The 23,860-nt window shown below is 34.0% G+C and overlaps 1 protein-coding gene across 1 annotated transcript in view; it reads right to left on the bottom strand.

Moving 5' to 3' along the window:
* CUNH14orf39 (chromosome unknown C14orf39 homolog) overlaps positions 1-23,860 on the bottom strand; it is an 87,796-nt gene that overhangs the window by 31,019 nt on the left and 32,917 nt on the right. Inside the window, exons 11-19 of the mRNA XM_024748301.1 lie at positions 23,018-23,103; positions 22,869-22,927; positions 19,791-19,852; positions 18,570-18,742; positions 17,164-17,169; positions 16,741-16,879; positions 12,779-12,836; positions 11,995-12,137; positions 11,150-11,327 (exon numbers count right to left, since the gene is read on the bottom strand). Of these exons, the coding sequence (XP_024604069.1) occupies positions 11,150-11,327; positions 11,995-12,137; positions 12,779-12,836; positions 16,741-16,879; positions 17,164-17,169; positions 18,570-18,742; positions 19,791-19,852; positions 22,869-22,927; positions 23,018-23,103 (904 nt within the window). The remainder of the gene's footprint in view (positions 1-11,149; positions 11,328-11,994; positions 12,138-12,778; positions 12,837-16,740; positions 16,880-17,163; positions 17,170-18,569; positions 18,743-19,790; positions 19,853-22,868; positions 22,928-23,017; positions 23,104-23,860) is intronic.

The raw sequence follows: 23,860 nt of genomic DNA, 5'->3' as shown, positions 1-23,860 counted from the left end.
CACTGAAATTGAAACTGTGATTAAAAATCTTCCAACAAACAAAAGCCCAGGACCAGATGGCTTCACAGGTGAATTCTATCAAGCATTTAGAGAAGAGCTAATACCTATCCTTCTCCAACTCTTCCGAAATATAGCAGAGGGAGGAACACTCCCAAATTCATTCTACGAGGCCACCATTACCTTGATACTAAAACCAGACAACAATGTCGATGCCACAAAGAAAGAACACTACAGGCCAATATCACTGATGTATATGCAAATCAATCAACATAATACACCATATTAACAAACTGAAGGAGAAAAACCATATGATCATCTCAATAGATGCAGAGAAAGCTTTTGACAAAATTCAACACCGATTTATGATAAAAACCCTGCAGAAAGTAGGCATAGAGGGAACTTTCCTCAACATAATAGAGGCCATATACGACAAGCCCACACCAACATCATCCTCAGTGGTGAAAAACTGAAAGCATTTCCACTAATATCAGGAACAAGACAAGGTTGCCCACTCTCACCACTCTTATTCAACATAGTTTTGGAAGTTTTAGCCACAGCAATCAGAGAAGAAAAGGAAATAAAAGGAATCCATATTGGAAAAGAAGGAGTAAAGCTGTCACTGTTCTCATTGTAAAGCAATTATACTCCAATAAAGATGTAAAAAAAAAAAAAAAGGCCACAAAAACCAAATGTTGGCGAGGATGTGGAGAAGAGAAACCTTGTACATTGTTGGTGGGAATGTAAACTGGTGCAGTCACTATGGAAAACAGTATGAAGGTCCCTAAAATAACTAAAAATAGAACTACCATATGACCCAGCAATTCCACTCCTGGGTATATATATGAAAAGAAAAACATGAACTTGAAAAGATATATGCACCCCAATGTCCATAGCAGCATTATTTACAATATCCAAGATATGGAAGCAACCTAAGGGTCCATCAACAGATGAATGGATAAAGAAAATGTGAGATATATATATATGTAATGGAGTACAACTTAGCCATAAAAAAGAATGAATTTTTGCCATTTGCAACGACATGGATGGACTTGGAAGTTATTATGCTTAGTGAGGAAAGTCAGACAGAGAAAGACAAATACTGTATGATATCACTTATATGTGGAATCTAAAAAATACAACAAACTAGTGAATATAACAAAAAAAGAAGCAAACACGGATACAGAGAACACTAGTGGTTACCTGTGTGGAGAGGGAAGAGGGGAGAGATGAGATAGGAGTAGGGGGTTAAGAGGAACCAACTACTATATATAAAATAAAAAATCTGCAAGGATATATTGTACAGCATATGGAATACAGCTAGTATTTTAGAATAGCTATAAATGGAGTATAACCTTTAAAAACGGTGAATCACTATGTTATACATCTGAAACTTATATAATATTGTAAATCAACTATACCTCAACTTAAAAAAAAAAGAAGAAAAAGAGCATTTTAGAAAAGAAAAAAAAGTAAAAAGAACAAGGTTAGAGGACTTGCACCACCCAATCTCAAGATTCATTATAAATCTACAGTAATCAAAACAATGTGGTATTGGTAAAAGGACAGACATACAAATCAATAGAAAAGAATAGAGAGTCCAGGAATAGACCCATACAAACATGGTCGATTGATTATTGCCAGGGAGCTTCCTGGTTGCCTAGTGGTTACGGATTCCGGGTTTTCACTGTCATGGCCCAGGTTCAATCTCTGGTTGGGGAACTGAGACCCTGCAAGCTGCACGGCACAGCCAAAGGAAAAAAAATTGATTATTGCCAAAGGTACAAATGCAGTTCAATGGAGAAAGGGTAGTCTTTTCAGCAAATGATGCAAAAAAAAAAAATGTATCTTGATACATACCTCACATCTTATATAAAAACTTAAAATGTACCACAGACATAAATATAAATACAAAACTCTAAAACTTTTAAAAGAAAACATAGGAGAAAAATTTATGACCTTGGGTTTGGCAAAGAGCTTTTAAATATGACACCAAAAGCACGTTCCAATTATAGATTGGACTTTATCAAAATTAAAAATTTTTATTCTGTGAAAGACACTGTTAAGAGAATAAAAAGATAAGCCACAGATTGGGAGAAAATATTTGCAAATAAAGGACCTGTGTCCAGAATACATAAAGAATTTGCATAATTCAACAATAAGAAAACAACCCAAAGTTTTAATGAAAACAGATATTCAGATGGAAAATAAGCATATGAAAAGATGTTCGACATCATTAGACTTTAGGGAAATACAAATTAAAACTACAGCAATATACCACTTTATACCTATTATAATGGCTAAAATCTTAAAAACTGATAATACCAAGTACTGAAAAAAATGTGAAGCAACTGGAACCCTCATGCACTGCTGGTGGGAATGCAAAATAGTACAGTCGCTTTGGAAAAAGTTTGGCAGTTTCTTATAAAGTTAAACATATACTTATTGTGCAACCCAAGAATGCCACTCCCAGGTATTGACTCAGGTGAAATAAAATTTATATTCACATAAAATCCCATACATAAATGTTTATAGCAGCTTTATTCATAATCACTAAAACGTACCAAAATGCCTCTCAACAGGTAAATGAATAAACAAACTGTACTACATCCATATAATGTAATACTTAGCAATAAAAAGGAACAATCTATTGACTTATGCAACTACATGGATGAAGCTTAAATACATTTTGCTAAGTGAAAGAAGCCAGACCCCAAAGGCTACAAAGAATATATTTCCACTTATATGACATTTTGGAAAAGACAAAACTATAGAAGCAGAAAACAGGTCCACTGTTTCCAGGCTTTGGAAGTAGAGAGAGGGGTTGACTACAAAGGGTGAACACTAGGGAACTTTAGGGGTGATGGAACTGTTCTGTATGGTTCTGTAATGCTGGATATATGAAACTCTATTTGTTAAAACCTGCACATCACTGCACAGCACAAAGAAGTTTTACTTCTTAAAAATCAATCAGGAATTCAGATAAACTCAAGATGAAATGCAGGTGACCACAAATGAATCTAACTGCTTTATAAATGAGTGACATAATTATAATCAAGGGGGTAGGGAAGACAGGAGCTATCCTAAGTAACTTTGGAAAACAGTGTTTTGACTGGATACTCTAATACTATATACTATATAATAGGCTAGAAAATATCTCCCCAAAGATACCCAGGTCCTATCCCCTGGAACCTGTGAATGTTACTTTATATGACAAGAAAAAGGGGGAGGGTCTTTCAGATGTTATTAAGATTTTGAAATGAGAAGATTATCTGAATTATCCAGGTGGACTCTAATGCAACGACGTGTTCTTATAAAAGAAAGGCAGAGGGAGAGTTCACACACAGAGAGAAAGCCTTGCGAAGGCAGAGCAGAGAGAGATTTGAAGATGCTGGCTGTGATGGTTAATTGCATGTGTCAACTTGGCTAGGATTTAGTATCCAGTTGTTAGGTCAAACACCATTCTAGATATTGTTGTGAAGGTATTTTTTAATGTGATTAACATTTAAATCAGTAGACTTTTCAGCAAAGCAGATTACTCTGGCTATGGCTTTATCCAATCAGCTGAAGGCCTTAGGAGCAATGACAGGTTTCCCAAAGAAGTTTTGGCCTCAAGACTGTAACATTGAAACCCTGCCTGAGTTTCTAGCCAGCCAGGTCTCCCTGCAGATTTCAGACCCAAACTGCAAAATCAACCCTTACCTAAATTTCCAGCCTGCCAACTTGTCCTACAGATTTCAGAAGTGCAACCTGAATAATCATGAAAACCAGTTCCTTAAAATAAATCAAGATGATATATGAGAGACAGAAAAGGGAGGAAGGGAGGAAGGAAGAGGGGGAAGGAGGAAAAAGGATGGTGCTATTGGTTCTGTTTCTCTGAAAACCTAACATAATGACCTTGGAAAATTGGAGTGATGTGGACACAAGCCAAGGAATATCAGTAGCCACCAGAAGCTGAAACATGCAAGGAATGGATTCTCCCATAGCCTCAGGAGAAAGCATGGTCTTGCCTTGATTGTGGCCCAGTAAAACCGATTTTGGAGTTCCAACTGTAAGAGAATAAATTCCTGTTGTTTCATATCCACCAAGTTTGTGGTAATTTGCTACAGCAGCCATAGAAAACTAATATGACCTATAATAAATTTCTCACAAGGTCTGAGTACACAATCCTGAAACTACATGTATCCTAGGGTTGAACAGGAAATAAGTTGTAGATAATAAAAGCCAGATTTCTCACTGCCAGAGAAAGGAGTTATACAAATAAGCAAAAGGGTAATACTAAAATGAGCCTCATGTTGCTGAAGTTATCTGTATAAGCTCATGTTTGTTTTGTTTTGTTCTGAGCATTTAGTCAGTTAGATAGACAGATGTATATACAGATAGATTAGTAAACATTCATCTGTTTCCTAGCTCTGTCTACTGAGAGATCCTGGCTTTGTCCACTGAGGAGTAGTGATACCCCAGTAATTATTGTGTGCTCCTTTGAGGATAAATCAGAGTCTTGACTGATTTTGGAATATTCCTCTCATCTACTGAGAATACCTTTCATAATTGTAGAGAAAAAATTATTCTAAACATATTAAAATAGCTTTTTTATTAAACATGATAAGATATGCAGTGTTAGTTGTTAACTAAATGAGAGAGGCTTCTGGAACTGGACCTCATATTTCTGAAATCTTGTTGAGTAGAAGTAGAGACAAATTGCTGTTCTGAAGATTACAGCAGATTTCATCTATCTTTAGGAGAATACCGCTCTTTAAAAAATTACCTTTATTAAATATAAGGGTAACAGAAGTCAATTTAGCTTATCAGAACCATTGAGAAATAACAAAGAGTTATTAAAATGGAATTAATAAAGATGAGCTTGTAAAGACTGCTGAATTTCCAGCTATAGGATCTGGACTTTATTTGATAGATAAGATGAACTCATTAAAAGTTTACAAGCAGAAGGGCTTCCCTGGCGGCGCAGTGGTTGAGAGTCCACCTGCCGATGCAGGGGACACGGGTTCGTGCCCTGGCCCGGGAAGATCCCACATGCCATGGAGCGGCTGGGCCCGTGAGCCATGGCCGCTGAGCCTGCGCGTCCGGAGCCTGTGCTCCGCGACAGAAGAGGCCACAACAGTGAGAGGCCCGCGTACCGCAAAAAAAAAAAAAAAAAGTTTACAAGCAGAGATATGACAAGATTTGAACTGCTTTATAAGGATTACTCAGGAGAGAATTTGTAGAAAGCCTGGAACAGGAAAATGTTTAGAAATGGGGCTAACAGGAAAGAGATGATGAAAGCTTGGCATTACCTACAATCATAGAAAAGGGAATGGAGAAAGAAATGCTAGATTTGAGACATACTGTATAAGTCAAATTTATTCAAGTATTACTTATTGCATAACTACAATATACTGTTTATGGCATTGTTCAAGGAAATTGACAGAACAGTGAAAAGGATTTTATAGTTTTAAAAGGAATTTTTGAAATCAACTTTACATAAAGAATTACTTGGTTAATGATTCCCAGAATTGCCTTTAAGGGAAAATATTGTTTTTCATTCATTATATTATTTAAGACTATAATTATAAAAATATATTTTCAACATCTTAATTAGAATTTTTAATTACTATTAAACAATTTTAAATGTACAGTAATCCAAAGACTTAGTGAAATAAGTCTTTTAAAGCATCTATATTTTTTCCACAGAGAACCAATTCAATTAATACGTTAAGCAAAACAATTTACTTTGTGCCACTTTGAAATTTCATATACTTTCAAATATCTCAGTTATTTTACCCTAAATAAAGCTGAGCCAACCAGCAATAGGGTGGGTGGGTAGATGGATGGCTGGAGGGATGGACAGATCAGGATGGACTGATCCTTGGGTTCTTCCTCTCTCCCTTTCTCACTTCAGTACATATCCATAAGACTTAAACAAAGGAAAACAGCTATAACATAGCTATAGATCCAGAAAGAACTAAAAATCTTGAATCTCCCTTTGAAAAATGCATTTGACATTATTTTAATTTCAGGAAAGAAGTTCATATGAAGTCTTCATAAAACTCCTGTGATCACCTTAAATAAAATAATAGATTACTGTACAAGATTACTGTGTAGTCTAGGTGCTGTGGAGAATTCAAAGGTAAACAAAACAAGAGTCCCTGTCCTCAAAGAACCTATGATTAGAAAAGATTATATATATATTCATAAATAATGACAGTATAATAATGGTATAGATACAAAAAAGTATTTTAAAAAAGACATTCAGAAAAGTGAAAGAGCTTTTTTTTCAAAATAGAAAATAAATTTTATTTCTATGATAACGACTAAAAATTCAGAAAAATATCTTAAAAATTTATAATTTGTGATAGTATGTACAGAAGTCATATACCTAGAAATAACCTAATTAAATATGGCTACTTTACTTTTACCATGTTTTAAAAATGACTAATGGAAAGTCAATTCCAATTGCAGTCTGTCTGTTGTTGATCTGGGAAGTTTTCATAGACTCAGTTACTTAGTCTTCAGATAATATCCTCTTTACTTTCTGTTAGGCAACCAGAGCCCCAAGTTTTACAGCTTGGGGAATAGTCTTCATCTAGGCCCTTTTAGGGAGAGACCTTTTTGGAATGGAATGTCAAAGGGGAAAAATAAAAGGTTCTGTGGAAGAGAATTTGGTCTTGAAAAGATGGTTAGAAAGTGATAGAAGTTGAGGATTTCAGGAAGAAAAAATGGGTAAGAAAGTGTGGGCAAATTTGGGATGCAGTGAGTTGTTCAGTATGGCCAAAGCACAGATTATTTTTATAGGAGAAAAGGTTTAGGAGCTAGGTTAGAAAACTGGGAGCATAATTTGCTACTCCAGGGGAGCCACTAAAGGTATTTAACCAGGGCAATGAGATGGCCAACATTATGCATAAGGAGAGTAATTGGGGTATGATCTATAAGTAAGCTAAAAGGATGAAAAGACCAATCACAATGTCACTGCAATAGCCCAGGTGAATGGTAATAAGACTTTGAAATATAATGATTTCCATATAATGAAAATAGAAAAGAAAATAAATATTTCAGAGAGAGAACTGATAAAACTTGATGACTAGCTGAATGTAGTCACAGGCACAGAAAGAAGTTAAAATTAACCCTGATGTTGAGTCTTGGCAACTAGAGTAATGGAGAGACCGTTAGGTATATCAGAAAGAGAACAAGTTTGATTTCAGATATACTGAGTTTTTAATGTCAACAGATGCCTTAGATATAAAGAGATATCAATTATACAATTATAAATAAGGTCCTACCAGACGACTTCACTGGTGAATTTTACCAAACATTTAAAGAAGAATTAATTGTCAATCTTTCTCAAGCTCTTCAAAGAAATCAAAGAGGGAACATTTCCAAACTCATTTTATGAGGCCAGCATTACCTTCGTACCAAAGCCAGAAAAGGACACTACCAGAAAAAAAACTACAGATCAATATCTCTGATGAATATAGATACAAAAATTCTCACTAAAATACTTGCAAACTGAATTAAGCAGCATGTTAAAAGGATCATTCATCATGCTCAAGTGGGATTTATACCTGGGATGCAAGGATGGTTTGATATATGCAAATCAATCAACATGATACATCACATTAATAGAATGAAAGAAAAAAATCATATGATCATCTCAATAGTTGCAGAGACAGCATTTGACAAATTCAACTCGTTCATGATAAAACTCTTAAAAAATTACGTATAGAAGAAACTCACCTCAACATAATAAGCATAATAAAGGCTATATACGATAAGCCCATAGCTAACATCATACACAATAATAAAAGATTGAAAGCTTTTCCTCTAAGATCAGGAGCAAGATAAGAGTGTCCACTCCCATTAAACGTAGTATTGAGAGTCCATGTCAGAGCATTCAGGCAAGAAAAAGAAATAAAAAGCCTCAAAATTGGATAGTACGAGGTAAAATTATTTCTATTTGCAGATGGCATGATTTTATATGTAGAAAATCCTAAAGACTCCACCAAAAACTTGTTACATCTAAACAACAAATTCAGTAAAGTTGCAAGATACATAATAAACATCCAAAAATCAGTAGCATTTCTGTATACTAACAAATTATCTGAAAAAGGAATAAAGGAAATGATCCCATTTACACCAAAACAATTAAATACTTAGGAATAAACTTAACCAGAGAGGTAAAAGACCTCTACTCTGAAAACTACAAGACACTGGTGAAAAAAATTGAAGACAGAAATAAATGGAAAGGTATCCCATGTTCACAGATTGGAAGAATTAATATAGCTAAAATGCCAATACTACCAAAAGCCATCTATTGAATTCAGGATGATCTCTACAAAGATTCTAATGACATTTTTTACAGAAGTAGAAAAAAAATCCAAAAATTTATATGGAACCACAAAAGAAAAGCCAAAGCAATCCTGAGAAAGAACAAGGAGGGAGGTATCACACTCCTGATTTCAAGCTACAGTAATCAAAACAGAATGGTACTGATATAAAAACAGACAAATAGATCAATGGACCAGAACTGAGAGCCCAGAAATAAACCCAAGCACACACAATTAACTGATATTTGACAGGGGAGCCAAGAATACTCAATGGAGAAAAGATAGTCTCTTCAATAAATGGTGCTGGGAAAATAGGATATTCATATGTAAAAGAATGAAACTAGACCCACTACCTTACATCACTCACAAAAATTAACTCAAAACAGAGTAAAGACTTAAATGTAAGACCTGACACCATGAAACTCCTAGAAGAAAATATAGGAAAAAAGATCCTTGATATGAGTCTTGGCAACAATATTGGATATGACACCTAAAGCACAAGCAACAGAATGAAAAATAAATGGGATTGCATCAAACTGAGAAGCTTCTGCACAACAAAAGAAACAATCAACAATGTGAAAAGACAACTTACAAAATGGGAAAATATACTTGTAAACCATATATCCAATAAAGGGTTAACATCCAAAATATATAAAGAACTTATACAACACAACAGCAAACAAACAAATAATTTTACAAATGGCCAACAGGTACATGAAAAGATGCTCAACGTCACTAGTCACTAGGAAAATGCAAATTAAAAACACAATGAGGGACTTCCCTGGTGGTCCAGTGGTTAAGAATCCGCCTGTCAATGCAGGGGACATGGGTTTGATCTCTCGTCCAGGAAGATCTCACATGCTGTGGGGCAACTAAGCCTGTGCACCACAACTACCGAAGCCCATGCACTCTAGAGCCTGCGCACCACGACTACTGAACCCATGGGCCACAACTACTGAAGCCCACGCACCTAGAGCCCATGTTCCACAACAAGAAAAACCACTGCAATGAGAAGCCCGCACACCACAACAAATAGCCCCCGCTTGCCACAACTAGAGAAAGCCTGCATGCATCAACGAAGACCTAGTGCAGCCAAAAAGAAAAAAGAAAAAAACAACAACAGAAACACAATGAGATATCTTCTCATACCTGTTAGAATGACCATCATCAAAAAGACAAGAAATAAAAAATGTTGGAGAGGATGTACAGAAAAAGGAACTCTTGGGCTTCCCTGGTGGCGCAGTGGTTGAGAGTCTGCCTGCAGGTGTGGGGGACACAGGTTCAAGCCCTGTTCTGGGAAGGTCCCACATGTTGCAGAGCAACTACGCCCATGAGCCACAACTACTGAGCCTGCTTGTCTGGAGCTTGTGCTCTGCAACAAGAGAGGCCGCGACAGTGAGAGGCCCACGCACTGCGATAAAGAGTGGCCCCCACTTGCCGCAACTAGAGAAAGCCCTCGCACAGAAACGAAGACCCAACACAGCCAAAAATAAATAAATAAATAAAATTTAAAAAAAGAAAAGAAAAAGGAACTCTTGTGCACTACTGGTGGGATTATAGACTGCTAAAACCACCATGGAAAACAGTATGGAAGTTCCTCAAAAAATTAAAAATAGAACCACTATATGATCCAGCAATTCCACTTCTGGGAATATATCCAAAAGAAATGAAACACTAACTTGAAAAGATATCTGCACCCCTATGTTCATAGCAGCATTATTTATAATAACCAAGATATGGAAATAACCTGTGTGTGAAATGATGGATGAATGGATAAAGAAGTTGTGAGATATCTAAATATGTATACATGCATATACAAATATTATTCAGCCATAAAAAAGGAGAAAATCCTGTCATTTACAACCACATGGATGGACCTTGAGGGCATTATGCTAAGTGAAATAAGTCAGACCTGTATGATCTCACTTATAAGTAGAAACTAAAAAATTAGAAAAGAAAGAAACCAAACTCCCAGAAAAAGAGATCAGATTTGTGGTTACCAGAGGTGAGGGTATGGAGAGGGGAAATTGGGAGAAGGTGGTCAAAAGGTACAAACTTCCAGTTATAAGACAAATAAGTACTAGGGATGTAATGTAAAACATGATGCCATAGTTAACATTACTGTGTTATACATATGAAAATTGTTAAGGGATTAAATCCTAAAAGTTCTCATAACAAAGAAGAAAAAAAATTTTTAATTGTATCTATATTTGATGATAAATGCTAACTAAACTTACTGCAGGAATCATTTCACAATATAAGTACTTCAAACCATTGTGTAACACACCTTAAATTTATACAGTGGTGTATGACAATTTTATCTCAGTAAAACGTGGGGGGAGACTAAGAAAAGTAAGGTCCAGGAGTTTAAGAGAGTTAGGAGAAGTCAGGGAGGGAAGATATGTATTATAATATTTGAAAATGCTGAAGTGAATGAGTGTCAAATGAGAGTGTCAAAGGGGAGAATGTAAATAGATTTAATATTTTAGATAGTCGCATTTTAAGAATGTCTACAATTGCTGGATTCATTCTGGTCTTGAGGCATTTAATAACCATTTATGACAATTCCAAAATTTATGTCTCACCCCAATGAATTCCAGGTTCATATATAAAATTTCCTACTTACTTTCACTCAGATATCTAATATAGGCTTTTCAGTGATAACACTTCTAAAATTAAACTCCTGTCAATTTCAAATTAACTTCTACAGCCTTCTATATTTCAACAGATGTTAATTCCATTCTTAAAATTATTCAGGTCAAAATCTTGGCATCATCCTTCTTTCTCTTAATTCTTACATCCAGTCCATAAGCAGATCCTTACAACTCTACCTTCAGAAAACTTAATAACCAAAATCTGATCTTTCTCACCACTTCCACTGACATCATCTGCACTATTATCAGTTCTCACCTGTACTATTTCAATAGCTCCCTGATCAATCTCCCTGATCTCCCCCATGTTTCCATATGGTCTGTTCTCCGTATAGGAGCCAAACAATTCTTTTAAAACCTGTCAGATCATTTCAGTCCTTGCTGAAAACTCTCCAATAGCTTCCCATCTCAAACAGAAAAAAAACACCCCAAAGTCCTTAAATGGTCTAAGTGTCCCCTATGGTTTGCTCTCCCTCCAACTCCTCTGATTTAATTTCTTACCAGTTTTTCCTTCCTTATTTGATTCCAATCATATCAATTAAGCTGCTGTTCAATGAACATGCTGAGCACACTCCCATCTCAAGGCCTTTGAACCCTCTGCCTAGAACAGTTATCCCAGTAGCTTGTACCTGCACCTCCTTCAGGTCTCTGCTCAAATGCTGCCTTTTAGTGATGCCTTCTCTGATTCCCTTGGAACACAGCAACTATCTTCCCAATCCAAATACTCCCTATTTCCCTTACTCTGCTTTAGTTTTCTTCATAATATTTAACCCCATAAGTGGGTAGAGTTAACATCAGGCCTGTGCTGATCCAGGCCCACCTGGAAGAATGACCTTGGAGCCTGACTCCTCACAGCACTGTTTTCTTAGAAAATAAGAATTAAGGTAAATGTATAATGATGTGTTTGACTAGTCTACTGGGTGGGACTACACCTGAATTAGAGGACCTGTGACTTGGTATACAGTCCTTCCTAGCTCTCAGGTGGGAAACCAAGGCTGCAGCTTTTGTGTGTCAAGGTGATTTACCTGCATCATGCCTTTTGTCCTAGCAGCTTTACATATCCCATGTAGACGAGGTAGCAAAAGAAAGCTTATTATTTGGGTTGCTGGTGGGCCTCTCAATAAGATAAAGACGCTGTACATGCTGTTATCTCCTATCCTGTATCTTTCTATAAAGTTAAGTAAATCTAAGACTAAAAATTGTGACAGTGAGTCTGACTGCCAATTCAAATCCATATCAACTGTTTTTTAGTGCATTACCTTACATATAATCATTGTCTATTTTCAGTTTATCCCACTAGAACATAAACCCTATGAGAATTTTGCATTCTTGTCCACTATTGTATCACCAGAGCCAGAAGCGGTACCTGATATAAAATATACTATATATAAATACATTTATTTTTATATGTTGAATAAATGAACTAATCAACGGATAAATGAAGAAAGAAGGTCCAATAAAAAGTAAGCCCCAGCGAAACAAGACAAAATCCAAAAACTCCAGAAGGGAGATGGGAATAGTCAACAATATCAAATGCTGCAAAGTGACCGAATATGATAATAAAAATAAAATACTCATAATGTTTGATAATTAGTAAGTCATTAGTAATATTGGAAAAAGCAAGTTTTGGTACAGTAGTGAGAGAAGAAGCTAAATTGCTAAAAAATAATAATAATAATTAGTGAATGGTGCAGAAGTAACGGATATTTTTAAAGAATAAACTGAGTGCCTAAGAAAATCAGAGACAAACTAAACACAAATGGTGAAAGTTAACATGGTTTTATATATAGCAAACTTCAAATCACTTACCAATTTCTTGTTGTGATGAGAGAAGATTTAAATTTTCTGCAGAATAATGTTCATGAAACTGAAAAAAAATTTCCATTAAATATTACTCATGAAATCAGTAGAACAGTAGGCATAGCATTTATATTAGACTCTAAAGCCTAGTTCGTCTAATAAGCATAATTAGAGTAGACAAAATTGCAACATTCTTTATAGTGCATTATTGTAATTAAAAAGAGATCTATCTTCAAAACTATCATTGACTTATATTAAAATAAGGTTTATTGATTTGACTCTGGCAATAGATAAAATATTAATAGGCTATATATATATATATTATACCAAGGATACTTCCTACTTTGGAATATTAATATAACCTAAAATTCTAATTAACTTTGTTTTATTCTGAAGGCCTTTTACAAATCAGGTTGTTGTTACTGCTTTCCTGACTATAAAAATAATACAAAGTATTACAGCTTCATGTCAGTTCAAATAAAGTTTTGCTGCCAAAAGAGTCCATTTTCTCTGTAAAACAGGGTTTTCAAAAAATGGGATCATGAAACATAGTTTTCTGTCCTCTTTTTTTTCCTCTTAAGATTGCATTATGAGCATTTTTCCACATAACTATTCTTCCAAAACCTTATTTTATGGCATTTTATTATTCCTCTAATATGGACATACAATATAGTTTCAATCATGCTTTTGTTTAAAACATTTAGGTTGTTTCTATTTTTTTCTAATATAAATCACACTTGAATATATACTATTATGCACAGATTTATACTTCTTTGACAATTAATAAGGAAAGCTGATTTTCCCAGAGATTTTATAAGGCACTTGAATTTCTTTTTCGGTGAATTATCTATTCACCAAATAGACTCTGTCCATAACTCTATTGAGGCAGTAATTTTCTTGCTGGTACATATAAGCTCTTTATATAATAAAGACCTTAACTGTTCGTGATATTATTGCAAATATTTTATAACACATTATCATTTTGCCTTTAAATTTTTTTAACATATAAAATTTTGTATGTAACCAAACCAAAACCCTCTTTATTTTCTTTTGGCTCTTCTTCCACTGTTTTTATGCTTAGAGGATACTTCCTTCTCTTAAGATCTGGTAAATATTCACCTATATTTCTTCTGAAATATTTTATGGTTAACATTTTAAAATGTAATGCATCTATAATATCTATTGGTGTACAGTGTAAGACAAATGCTTAATTTATCCCCACTAATTTGTGGTCCTATCTATATTGCATTCTAAATTCTTTTATTTCAAGACATTTCCCATGCCATTGATCAATCAATCAATCCTTGTACCTTTACCACACTATTTTGATTGCTCTACGCTTATAGGATATTTTAATATGTAAAAGTGAAGTTCCCCCTTATCAGTCTTCTATTTCATACTATTCTCTTATTATTAAAATCAGTAGGAGCCATAATAATATCCTCTCCTTCATTCCTAATATAGGTAAATCTTATCTTTTTATTTGTCAATCTAGTAAGTTTATAAATTTTGTCAATTTTTTTCAAACAACCAACTCTGGCTTTGCTAATTTTCTCTATTGTTTGTTTTCTATTTCATTGACTTCTTATCCTTCGTAGTTTTTCATTCTACTTACTTTGGGTCTACTTTCTTCTTTTTTTAGCTTTTCAAGGTGGAACTTTAGGTCACCGCTTACAGACCTTTCTTCTTTTCTATTAATTTAATTATTTAAATGGTTAATTAAATTATTTAAAGTTATTTTGCTCTCGTTTTGGCAGCAACCTACAGTTTCTGATATGCTGAATTTTCATAACCATTCATTTCAAAATCTTTTCTAATTTCTTCTTTGATCCATGGCCTAAATATTTAGGACTTTCCTACTATCTTATTGATTTCTAATTTAATTCCATTATGATCAGATAACATACTCCGTATAATTTCTATCCTTTTAAATTTATTAGGAGCCATTTAATGGCCCAGAATATGGTCTATCTTGGTGAATGTACCATCAGTGCTTGAAAAGAATAAATATGCTGCAGTTGTGAGATGTGGTATTCTATAAATGTCTGTTAGGTCAAGGGGGTCGATGGGTTGTTCAGATTTTATATGAGATCTTTCTTGATTGTGTTGCCTAATTCTACCAATTGCTGAGAAAGGAGTATTAAAAACCTCCAACTAAGTTTGTGTTTTTGTCTATTTCTCCCTTTAATCCTGTCAATTTTTGTTTCTACATACACATGTAGTTGAAAAGACCAACTACCTACCTGAAAATTTTTTCACACTGAGAATATATGAAGTTTGTTTAGAATTACAAAGCCAAATTAATTTTTAAACTGCCTTTAACTGCAATTTAAATCATTGCTATCCTGAGATTCTGTTTTATGAACTGATGTCAATTTGAGCCACCTGAGGTTGAAAACATAAAGATAATGGGGGAACGTTGTTATGCTATCAATACTCAGAATCTTTTAAAAATTGCCTCTGCAAGTGGTATTGGGAAAGTTGGAGAGCTACATGTAAATCAACGAAGTTAGAACACACCTTCATGCCATACACAAAAATAAACTCAAAATGGCTTAAAGACTTAAATATAAAACAAAACACCATAAAACTCCTAGAAGAGAACATAGGCAAAACATTCTCTGACATAAATCATACCAATGTTTTCTTAGGTCAGCCTCCCAATGTAATAGAAATAAAAGCAAAAATAAACAAATAGAACCTAATCAAACTTACAAGCTTTTGCACAGCAAAAGAAACCTTAAACAAAACAAAAAGACAACCTACAGATTGGGAGAAAATATTTGCAAATGATGTGACCAACAGGGCTTAATTTCCAAAACATACAAACAGCTCATACAACTCAACAACAACAACAAAACAAACAAGCCAATCAAAAAATGGGCAGAAGAATTAAACAGACATTTCTCCAAAGAAGACATACAGATGGCCAATAGGCACACGAAAAGATGCTTAATATCGCTAATCATTAGAGAAATGCAAATCAAAAGTACAATGAGATACCACCTCACACCAGTCAGAGTGGCCATAATTTAAAAGTTGACAAATTACAAATGCTGGAGAGGCTGTGGAGAAAAGGGAACCCTCCTACACTGTTGGTGGGAATGTAAATTGGTGCAGCCACAATGGAAAACAGTATGGAGGTTCCTCAAAAAACTAAAAATAGAGTTGTCATACGATCCAGCAATCCCAGTCCTGGACATATATCCAGACAAAATTATAATTCTAAAAAATACATACACCCCTGTGTTCACAGCAGCACTACTTATAATAGCCAAGACGTGGAAACAACCTAAATGTCTATCGACAGATGAATGGATAAAGAAGATGCGGCATATATATATATATATATATATATATATATATATATATACAATGGAATACTACTCAGTCATTAAAAAGAATGAAATGATGCCATGTTGCAGCAACATGGATGAACCTAGAAATTATCATACTAAGCGAAGTCAGAAAGAGAAATATAAATACCATATGATATCACTTACATGTGGAATCTAAACTCTGACACAAGTCAACATACCTAAAAACAAAAACAGACTCACAGATATAGAGAACGGACTTGTGGTTGCCAAGGAGGCAGGAGGGGAGGGAAGGATTGGGAGTCTAGGATTAGCAAAGGCAGACTTTGTATATAGGATGGATAAACAACAAGTTCTGACTGTCCAGCACAGGGAACTACATTCAATATCCTGTGGCGAACCATAATGGAAAAGAATATGAAAAAGAATATATATATATATATAAATATATATATAACTGACTCACTTTGCTGTACAGCAGAAATGAACACAACATTGTGAATCAACTATACGTCAATAAAAAATTTTTTTAAATAAAATAAATTGCCTCTGTTTTGTACTGTGCTCCAAGGAAGTTTAGTATTAAAGAATTAAACTTTTTGAGGTTTCAGTGTACAATTTTTTTAGAAATAAAACTTTAGCTTCTCATATTACCTGATGTGATGAGATTTCTGAATCAAATACAGAAGAATCAAATAAATTCAATCCAGGAGATCTAGAAGTATAACTCATAAGAAAAGAAAATCCAGGGGATTCCTTTTGTGTTTGACATTCAGTAGCTGTGTTTCTATTTCTGATACAGAGAAATAAGAAATCATCAAAATGTTAAATACATATTATTAAATATTGCAGACTGGTAAGCACCATAAATGGCATAGAGGTAAGAGTTAGCATAGCAGGAAAAGGGAGGAAGTAGTTATTGAAGTGACAAACCTATGGAGAAAAAAACCTATGGTTTTGGGTGGAGAATAATATTAACTGAAGTAGAATAATCAATTATGAAATGATAATAAAGAATTCCTACTAAGAGTATACTGTCAGGCTCTATTCTATGTATTTTCATTATCATTAATTTACTTATTCCTCACAATAACCCTATGAGATAGCTACCATTATTATCACCTCCATTTCAGAGAAGAGGATTTTGAAGCTTAGGAAGATTAAATGATTTGCTCAAAAGAATGTAAGTGCCAGAGTTGGGATTTGAATGTAGCAACAAAGATTCAAAGTCTAAGCTCTTAAGCCTGATGCTATACTGTCCCCAAGATCTTGAAAGCAGTCACAAAATTTTAGTCTTAATGAGAAGCCAGCCATGACAGATTGCTTCATAAGGGAGTTAAGTTATAAAATGATTTGGGAAAAATAATTAGACAAGACAGTATATAACACGTGGTTAAAACATGAATTCTGGAGGCAGAACTGCCTAGGTTTAAATCTCAACTCTGTCACCAATGAGTTGTATCACCTGTGATTTTATTTCCTCATCTATAAAATAAGGATAATAATGTACTTACATCTCATAAAGCCGTTGTGAATATGAAAGGAGCAATATTTATTAAATGCTTACACATAGTGTTATTAAGTGCGTGTTAAATAATAGAAGTCTGAAGATACTTCTATAACTCTCTCCATGACCATTAATGAGTCACTTTACAGATTGATTTTCTCATCCATAAAGAGAGGTTTTAGTATACGACTGACACATACTTTTACAGTTCTCAGATTTGATGATGAGTTCCACTTTGAACATGCTGTGTTTGAGTCAACAGCATGACATTCATATATAAAAATCTTAGTAGCAACTTAAAAAACAGAGTAGAACACAGGTGAGAGATTCCTGATGAAGTGAAATCTGTTTGACATATATTTTAGAAGAATCTCAGGGTTCAGATTTAAGAAAAGATTGAACTAAACAGAGAGCTTGAATGCAGCACTATTTTCTTGGCTGTAAACTACAAATCTGTATTTTCCAAAGTTAAATAATGATGTTACAGATATTTATGCCTACTAAGGTCACTTAAAAGAATGGTAACTCTTGTTTTAGACACTATAACATTAAGGAAAAATGACTGCTGGAACATTATTCAATGATGTACACAACCTACCAAATGTGATAGTAACTTTTTAGCTTGACAGTTAAAATTTTTCCATACATTTTTTTATTCTTCTGAAAATCTTAAATCTTATACTATTGAACTTGATAAGTACTCATGATCTAGTCCACCTTCAGCTAAATGTTTCAGGGAAAATGGGGAAGAGGATCTATGAAACGAGATGGCAGAATGTTTATAACTGTTCCAACAGAGTGATAGGTACATGAGAGTTCATTATACTTACTCTCTCTCTCTCCTTTGTATATTTGAAATATTCCATAATAAAAACTTTTAAAAGTTACAGGTATTAGGCATTTTACTATTCCTATCAATTACTTACATAACTCAATATGTAGATTCTTTCATTATAATTACTAATTAAAATCTTACATTTCAAATGAGGGGGTTTTAGGTAATTTCTCCACAGAGTCAGGTGTTCTCACAGCTTCAGGAGTCCTTAAAAATAAAGGAATTTCAGGAGTTCGTGGAAAAATCTCAGCCCTTTCTTCTACTTCATCACTATTACTTTCTATTGGCTTCCCCAAATGTTCAGCATATGTAACCTGCAAATTCAAAGTAACAGAAAACTATAAAAATGAATGTTATTGCATTAATAAACTCATATATGTAAAAATATGAGGTTAAAAACATCCTATTAACATACGATGTTATCATTTCATAGACAAAATAAGTAAAATAAGAATAATTGGTGAAAGTGATATCAAAATATATCTGTTCAAAAAACAGGAAAATAATTATTTTTGATTTTCCAATTTTTCTTTTCTTCCCAGCTCTATCTCACCTACCCCTACCTGAAAAAGTAACTCATAACCAGGACATACTCAGACTGATGAAGAAAAATGGTTAGGAATGATTTTTCTTTTAAAATTTCCACATCATGCTCTGGGTCAAGATTTGTATACGATATCCCCTTGAAAGAAAAGAGCAATCTTGCTCTCACTTCTTATGTTTTTTGCCCTAATAAATTCATTATACTACTTTCCCTGCAAAGATTGAGAACTTGAATACTAATTTTCCTTTATATCATTTTGTAGGCTTAGGAATATGATTTCTCAAATGTTTTGTTACCAAATCCCATTACGGAAACAGTTTGGGTCCCTCCAGCAAAAAAATGAAAATGTGCTTTTTACCTGTATTTCTTTACAGCAGAATACTACTCTTGTTTTTCCTGTCTTATCCCTTAGTAGCTACGGTACCTTGCCTACACCTATCATCACTAAAGCTTTCCACTATTAAAAAATATTTTGAAGATACTTTTGTGGCAGCCTGGGCAAATAATTCAATCTTACCAAACAAAATTGTTTTCTTCAGTTATGATTCAGTTGTTGTGGTAGCAATTATATATAGTCAATTATTAATGACAATTTTTTGTGTAAATTTTCATGTAAACTTTTTGTGGCTTCATTTTTAAATCTATAACTCCTCCAAGGGATAGAATTTGTAACATCACAGCAACTTGATTACCAAACTAATAAGATCTAGACCTCACATAAATAATCTTCATTATACCAAATTGAAATTAAAATGGAAACAGAATACTTTAAATTGTAATATTTTGCTTAGAAATTAGAAACCAAACATTTGACTTACTTGTGAAGTACATTTTGATTCTCTCAATTGTTTTACCGTCTCTTTATCTCCACACTCAGTATCTGTTTGTTATATGAGAACAAAATATATTTTCTGTTTGTAATTTAATTGTAAATAAAACATATTAGCCAAACCATATGAAATTGCCAATATTTAACTATTCTGGGTCTATAAAAATGGAAATTTTAGGGCTTCCCTGGTGGCGCAGTGGTTGAGGCTCTGCCTGCCAATGCAGGGGACACGGGTTCGAGCCCTGGTCTGGGAAGGTCCCACATGCCGCGGAACAACTAGGCCCGTGAGCCACAACTACTGAGCCTGTGCACCTGGAGCTTGTGCTCCGCAACAAGAGAGGCCGCGACAGTGAGAGGCCCGTGCACCGCGATGAAGAGTGGCCCCCGCTGGCCACAACTAGAGAAAGCCCTCGCACAGAAACGAAGACCCAACACAGCCAAAAATAAAATAAATAAATAAAATTTTTTTTAAAAATGGAGATTTTAGATAGTTCAACCCAATACATAAAGAGAATAAAACCTATATGAACAGTTTAACGAACGAAATTATAAAGAGAACACCCCATGTAAGCACCACCTAGGTAAAGAAATAGAACATTATGAGTTCTCCATAAGGCCCCATATTCCACATATCTTCCTCCTCATCGGTAAACACCAACCTGACTTCTGTAATAATCAATACCCTGATTTGCTTTATACAGTTTTATCACCTGAGCAATATAGTTTTTTTTCCTGTTTTAAAATGTTATATGATGAAATAATAATACATTTGTCATGATTTTTTGTTTAGTATACACTTATGAGATTCATTATGTATTGTTGCATATAGACATAGTTTGCTTCCTTTTACAGATGTATTCCATTGTACAAACACAATATATCTATCTATCCATTCTATTGCAAATGGACATTTGGGGTGCTTCTGCTTTGAGGCTATTACAAACAATGTTGTTAATATTCTTCTATATATATACTTGTATATATGTACTTGTATTTCTCTAGGTATATACCTAGGAGTGGAATTACAAAATATAGGGTAGTGTATCTTTCATTTTACCAGATGTTAAACTATTTTCCAAACTTTAGTTTTGAAACTATTCACCAATTTTTGTTGTGGCAGCTAGCCATCCTGAGCTATCCTAGGAAATCATTCGATTTCACCAGACAAAATTACTAGTTCCAATTATAATTTAGTTATATGACAATATATTTCATTTATAAATGACAGTCCCTACCAATAGTTATGAGAGTTCTAACTGTCCTACATTCTCATCAACATCTAGTATTGTCAGACTTTCTGAATTTTGCTCATCTGATGGGTGTATAATATCTCATTGTGGGTTTATTTTTGTTTCCTGATTTGTTGAACATCTTTTCAAGTTTATCTGCCACAAAAGTTTCTCTATTTGAAGTGCCTATTCATTTATTTTGCACATATTTCTTACTGGGTTGTCCATATTTTTATTCTTGGTTTGTAGAAGTTTTTAATACATTTTTGGAAACTAGTCCTTTGACAGTTTTATGTATTGGAAATATATTCTCTTGCCTCCCATTCTTTTCATAGTGTCTTTTGATGAATAGAAATTCTTAATTTTAATATAGCCAAATTTATCAATTTTTCTTTTATGATTGGGCTTTTTAATTCTTTTTAACAAATTCTTTCCTATCTTGAATAAATGTTTCCCTATTTGGTCATCTGAATGCTTTATAGTTTTGTCTCTTGAGTTCAGTCACACTACTATTTTCACAACATATTAACTTCTTCAAAAGATAGGGTTGGAGATTGTTGAAGAGTCTTTTCTTCTTGGAAGATAATTATATGCCTTCTTGCATGTGAAGCCTCACCATACATGCTCAATGGCAACTAGGACTATGCCAGATACATGCATTTCCCCATATATCTGTATTAGGGGGTATATTGTTCCTAGAGATTATCTGTTCCTCCCTTGTCTAACACTCTGTCAGCTTAGCATATATAGAGGATTATAAACAGGTGAAATATATCACCTGGGCAGATAAGATATAATTCTTTTCTCCAGAAGAAAGCAGGAAGACTATCCATCTGCATTAAATAAGCATATTGTCTTGGTTGAATCCTATATTGAGAGTGAGAGGAATAGACTCATAGTATATTATATGATCATTCTGAATGTGCATATATTTGAAGAAAACTACACTGCCAGAATGAGCCATTTTTTAAATTTCAAAATAAGTCAGTAATCCACATGCTATAGACAAGAAGAGGTAAAGACTTTTATATAGCCTAATGAATAATTACTATGCGTTATTGGGCTACCAAAAAATATATATATATACATATCTATGTGTCTTTATGATATATATTTTATATATACATACATGTATACATATACATACACATATATACATAGAGACAGAGAATGAGTCTCTGTCTCTCAAGGGTGCATCAAAGTTCCAATAGCTAGTTGATTCTAGGATAATAAACTCATACATATATATTCTGTGACCTTTCTATGATTTTATTCAAAGAAAATAATCCAAGATAATAAAATATTTATATAAAAGAATATAGTAGCGTTATTTATAAGAGCAAAAAACCTGGAAATAAAATTTTCACTGTGAGAGAATGGCTAAATAAATTACAGCATACCGATGCAAAGACCTATTATAAGTCATCACAAATAAAATCTATTTAATGGCATGGAAAAATATCCTTAACAGTACATCAAGTGGAAAGAAAAGGATACAAAATAATATACATAGTATGCTTCAAATTTGGAGGAATAAACTAAAAGAACAAAACACAGATATGCATAGAAAAAAAATATAAGAATATACAACAGTATTATGTAGTGTCAGTTCTATCTGGGTGGTCACATTTTTGTTTCTTTTATATTTTTCTCCATTTTCCAAATTTTCTACAATAAAATGTATTTGGTTTATATTTAAGAAAAATGTATTTAAAAACCAGGCATGCATGGTCAGTTAACCAGAGATGCAATCAATACAAATAATTTATTTGACTAGTATAAAAACCTGATATAACTTGTTACTCCCATTTCTTAGGAAAAATATAAACAGCAAATACCTGTATCTCCCTTTTCCAACCATTGATTGCAATCTGATTGTTTTGGTGGAGTTAACAATCTAAAATACAATAAACAAAATTTTTATATTATTTACTGAGCTGATAAATTATTTCAGAAATTAAAGCATTTTCTTATTTTTAAAGGTTACCTGAACTGCATAAAATTTTGTGAACTTTTAGAAGCCGTAACATGTGAACACTTTGAATGGTTATTCACAGCAGAGTCATTCAATACCTGAACAAAAGAAATTAAGCATTAGAATTGACTACACAGGGCTTCCCTGGTGGCGCAGTGGTTGGGAGTCCGCCTGCCGATGCAGGGGACACGGGTTCGTGCCCCGGTCTGGGAAGATCCCACATGCCGCGGAGCGGCTGGGTCCGTGAGCCATGGCCGCTGAGCCTGCGCATCCGGAGCCTGCGCTCCGCAGCGGGAGAGGCCACAGCACTGAGAGGCCCGCGTACCGGAAAAAAAAAAAGAATTGACTACACAAAACAATAAAATGTTTTGCTTGCCATGGATACTCAGGGCTCTCCAAGAACACTGTCATCTTCCTCATCCTCACTGTTATTATCAACATCAACAACTACAAACAAAACATTAAATTAAATGAAACAACTACATACAAAACATTAAGTCAAACACTGGGAAACAAAAAAGGTTTAACTCTCAAGGAATTTGATGTTTTTGAGAAGTATAATAACTATGCCTGATAGTATTTCTTCATTTAAGGTAAACTTTAAAATTTTTCTTCCTTATTCATGATTAATCAAGTGAATCTTACCATTTTCTCAACTAATAACCTGATGTCTGTGTCTCTCCATCCCCTATAATCTCACAAATTGACTATAGGAAAGGAAAACAGTAGGTTAAAAGATTAAAGCCTGAAACTTTCTTTTTAAAATATGTATGATATGTATGACAAAGCTGGTATTTCATTTTTAACTTTAATTTTATTTAATATCACCCTCCCTATCCCACCCCTCTAGGTGGT

The sequence above is a fragment of the Neophocaena asiaeorientalis genome, unplaced genomic scaffold (assembly GCF_003031525.2).
Source record: "Neophocaena asiaeorientalis asiaeorientalis breed wild unplaced genomic scaffold, Neophocaena_asiaeorientalis_V1.1 scaffold698, whole genome shotgun sequence".
NCBI classification, from domain to species: domain Eukaryota; kingdom Metazoa; phylum Chordata; class Mammalia; order Artiodactyla; family Phocoenidae; genus Neophocaena; species Neophocaena asiaeorientalis.
The sequence above is the reverse complement of the archived record's forward strand: the minus strand, read 5'-3'. Positions and strand labels throughout refer to the sequence as shown.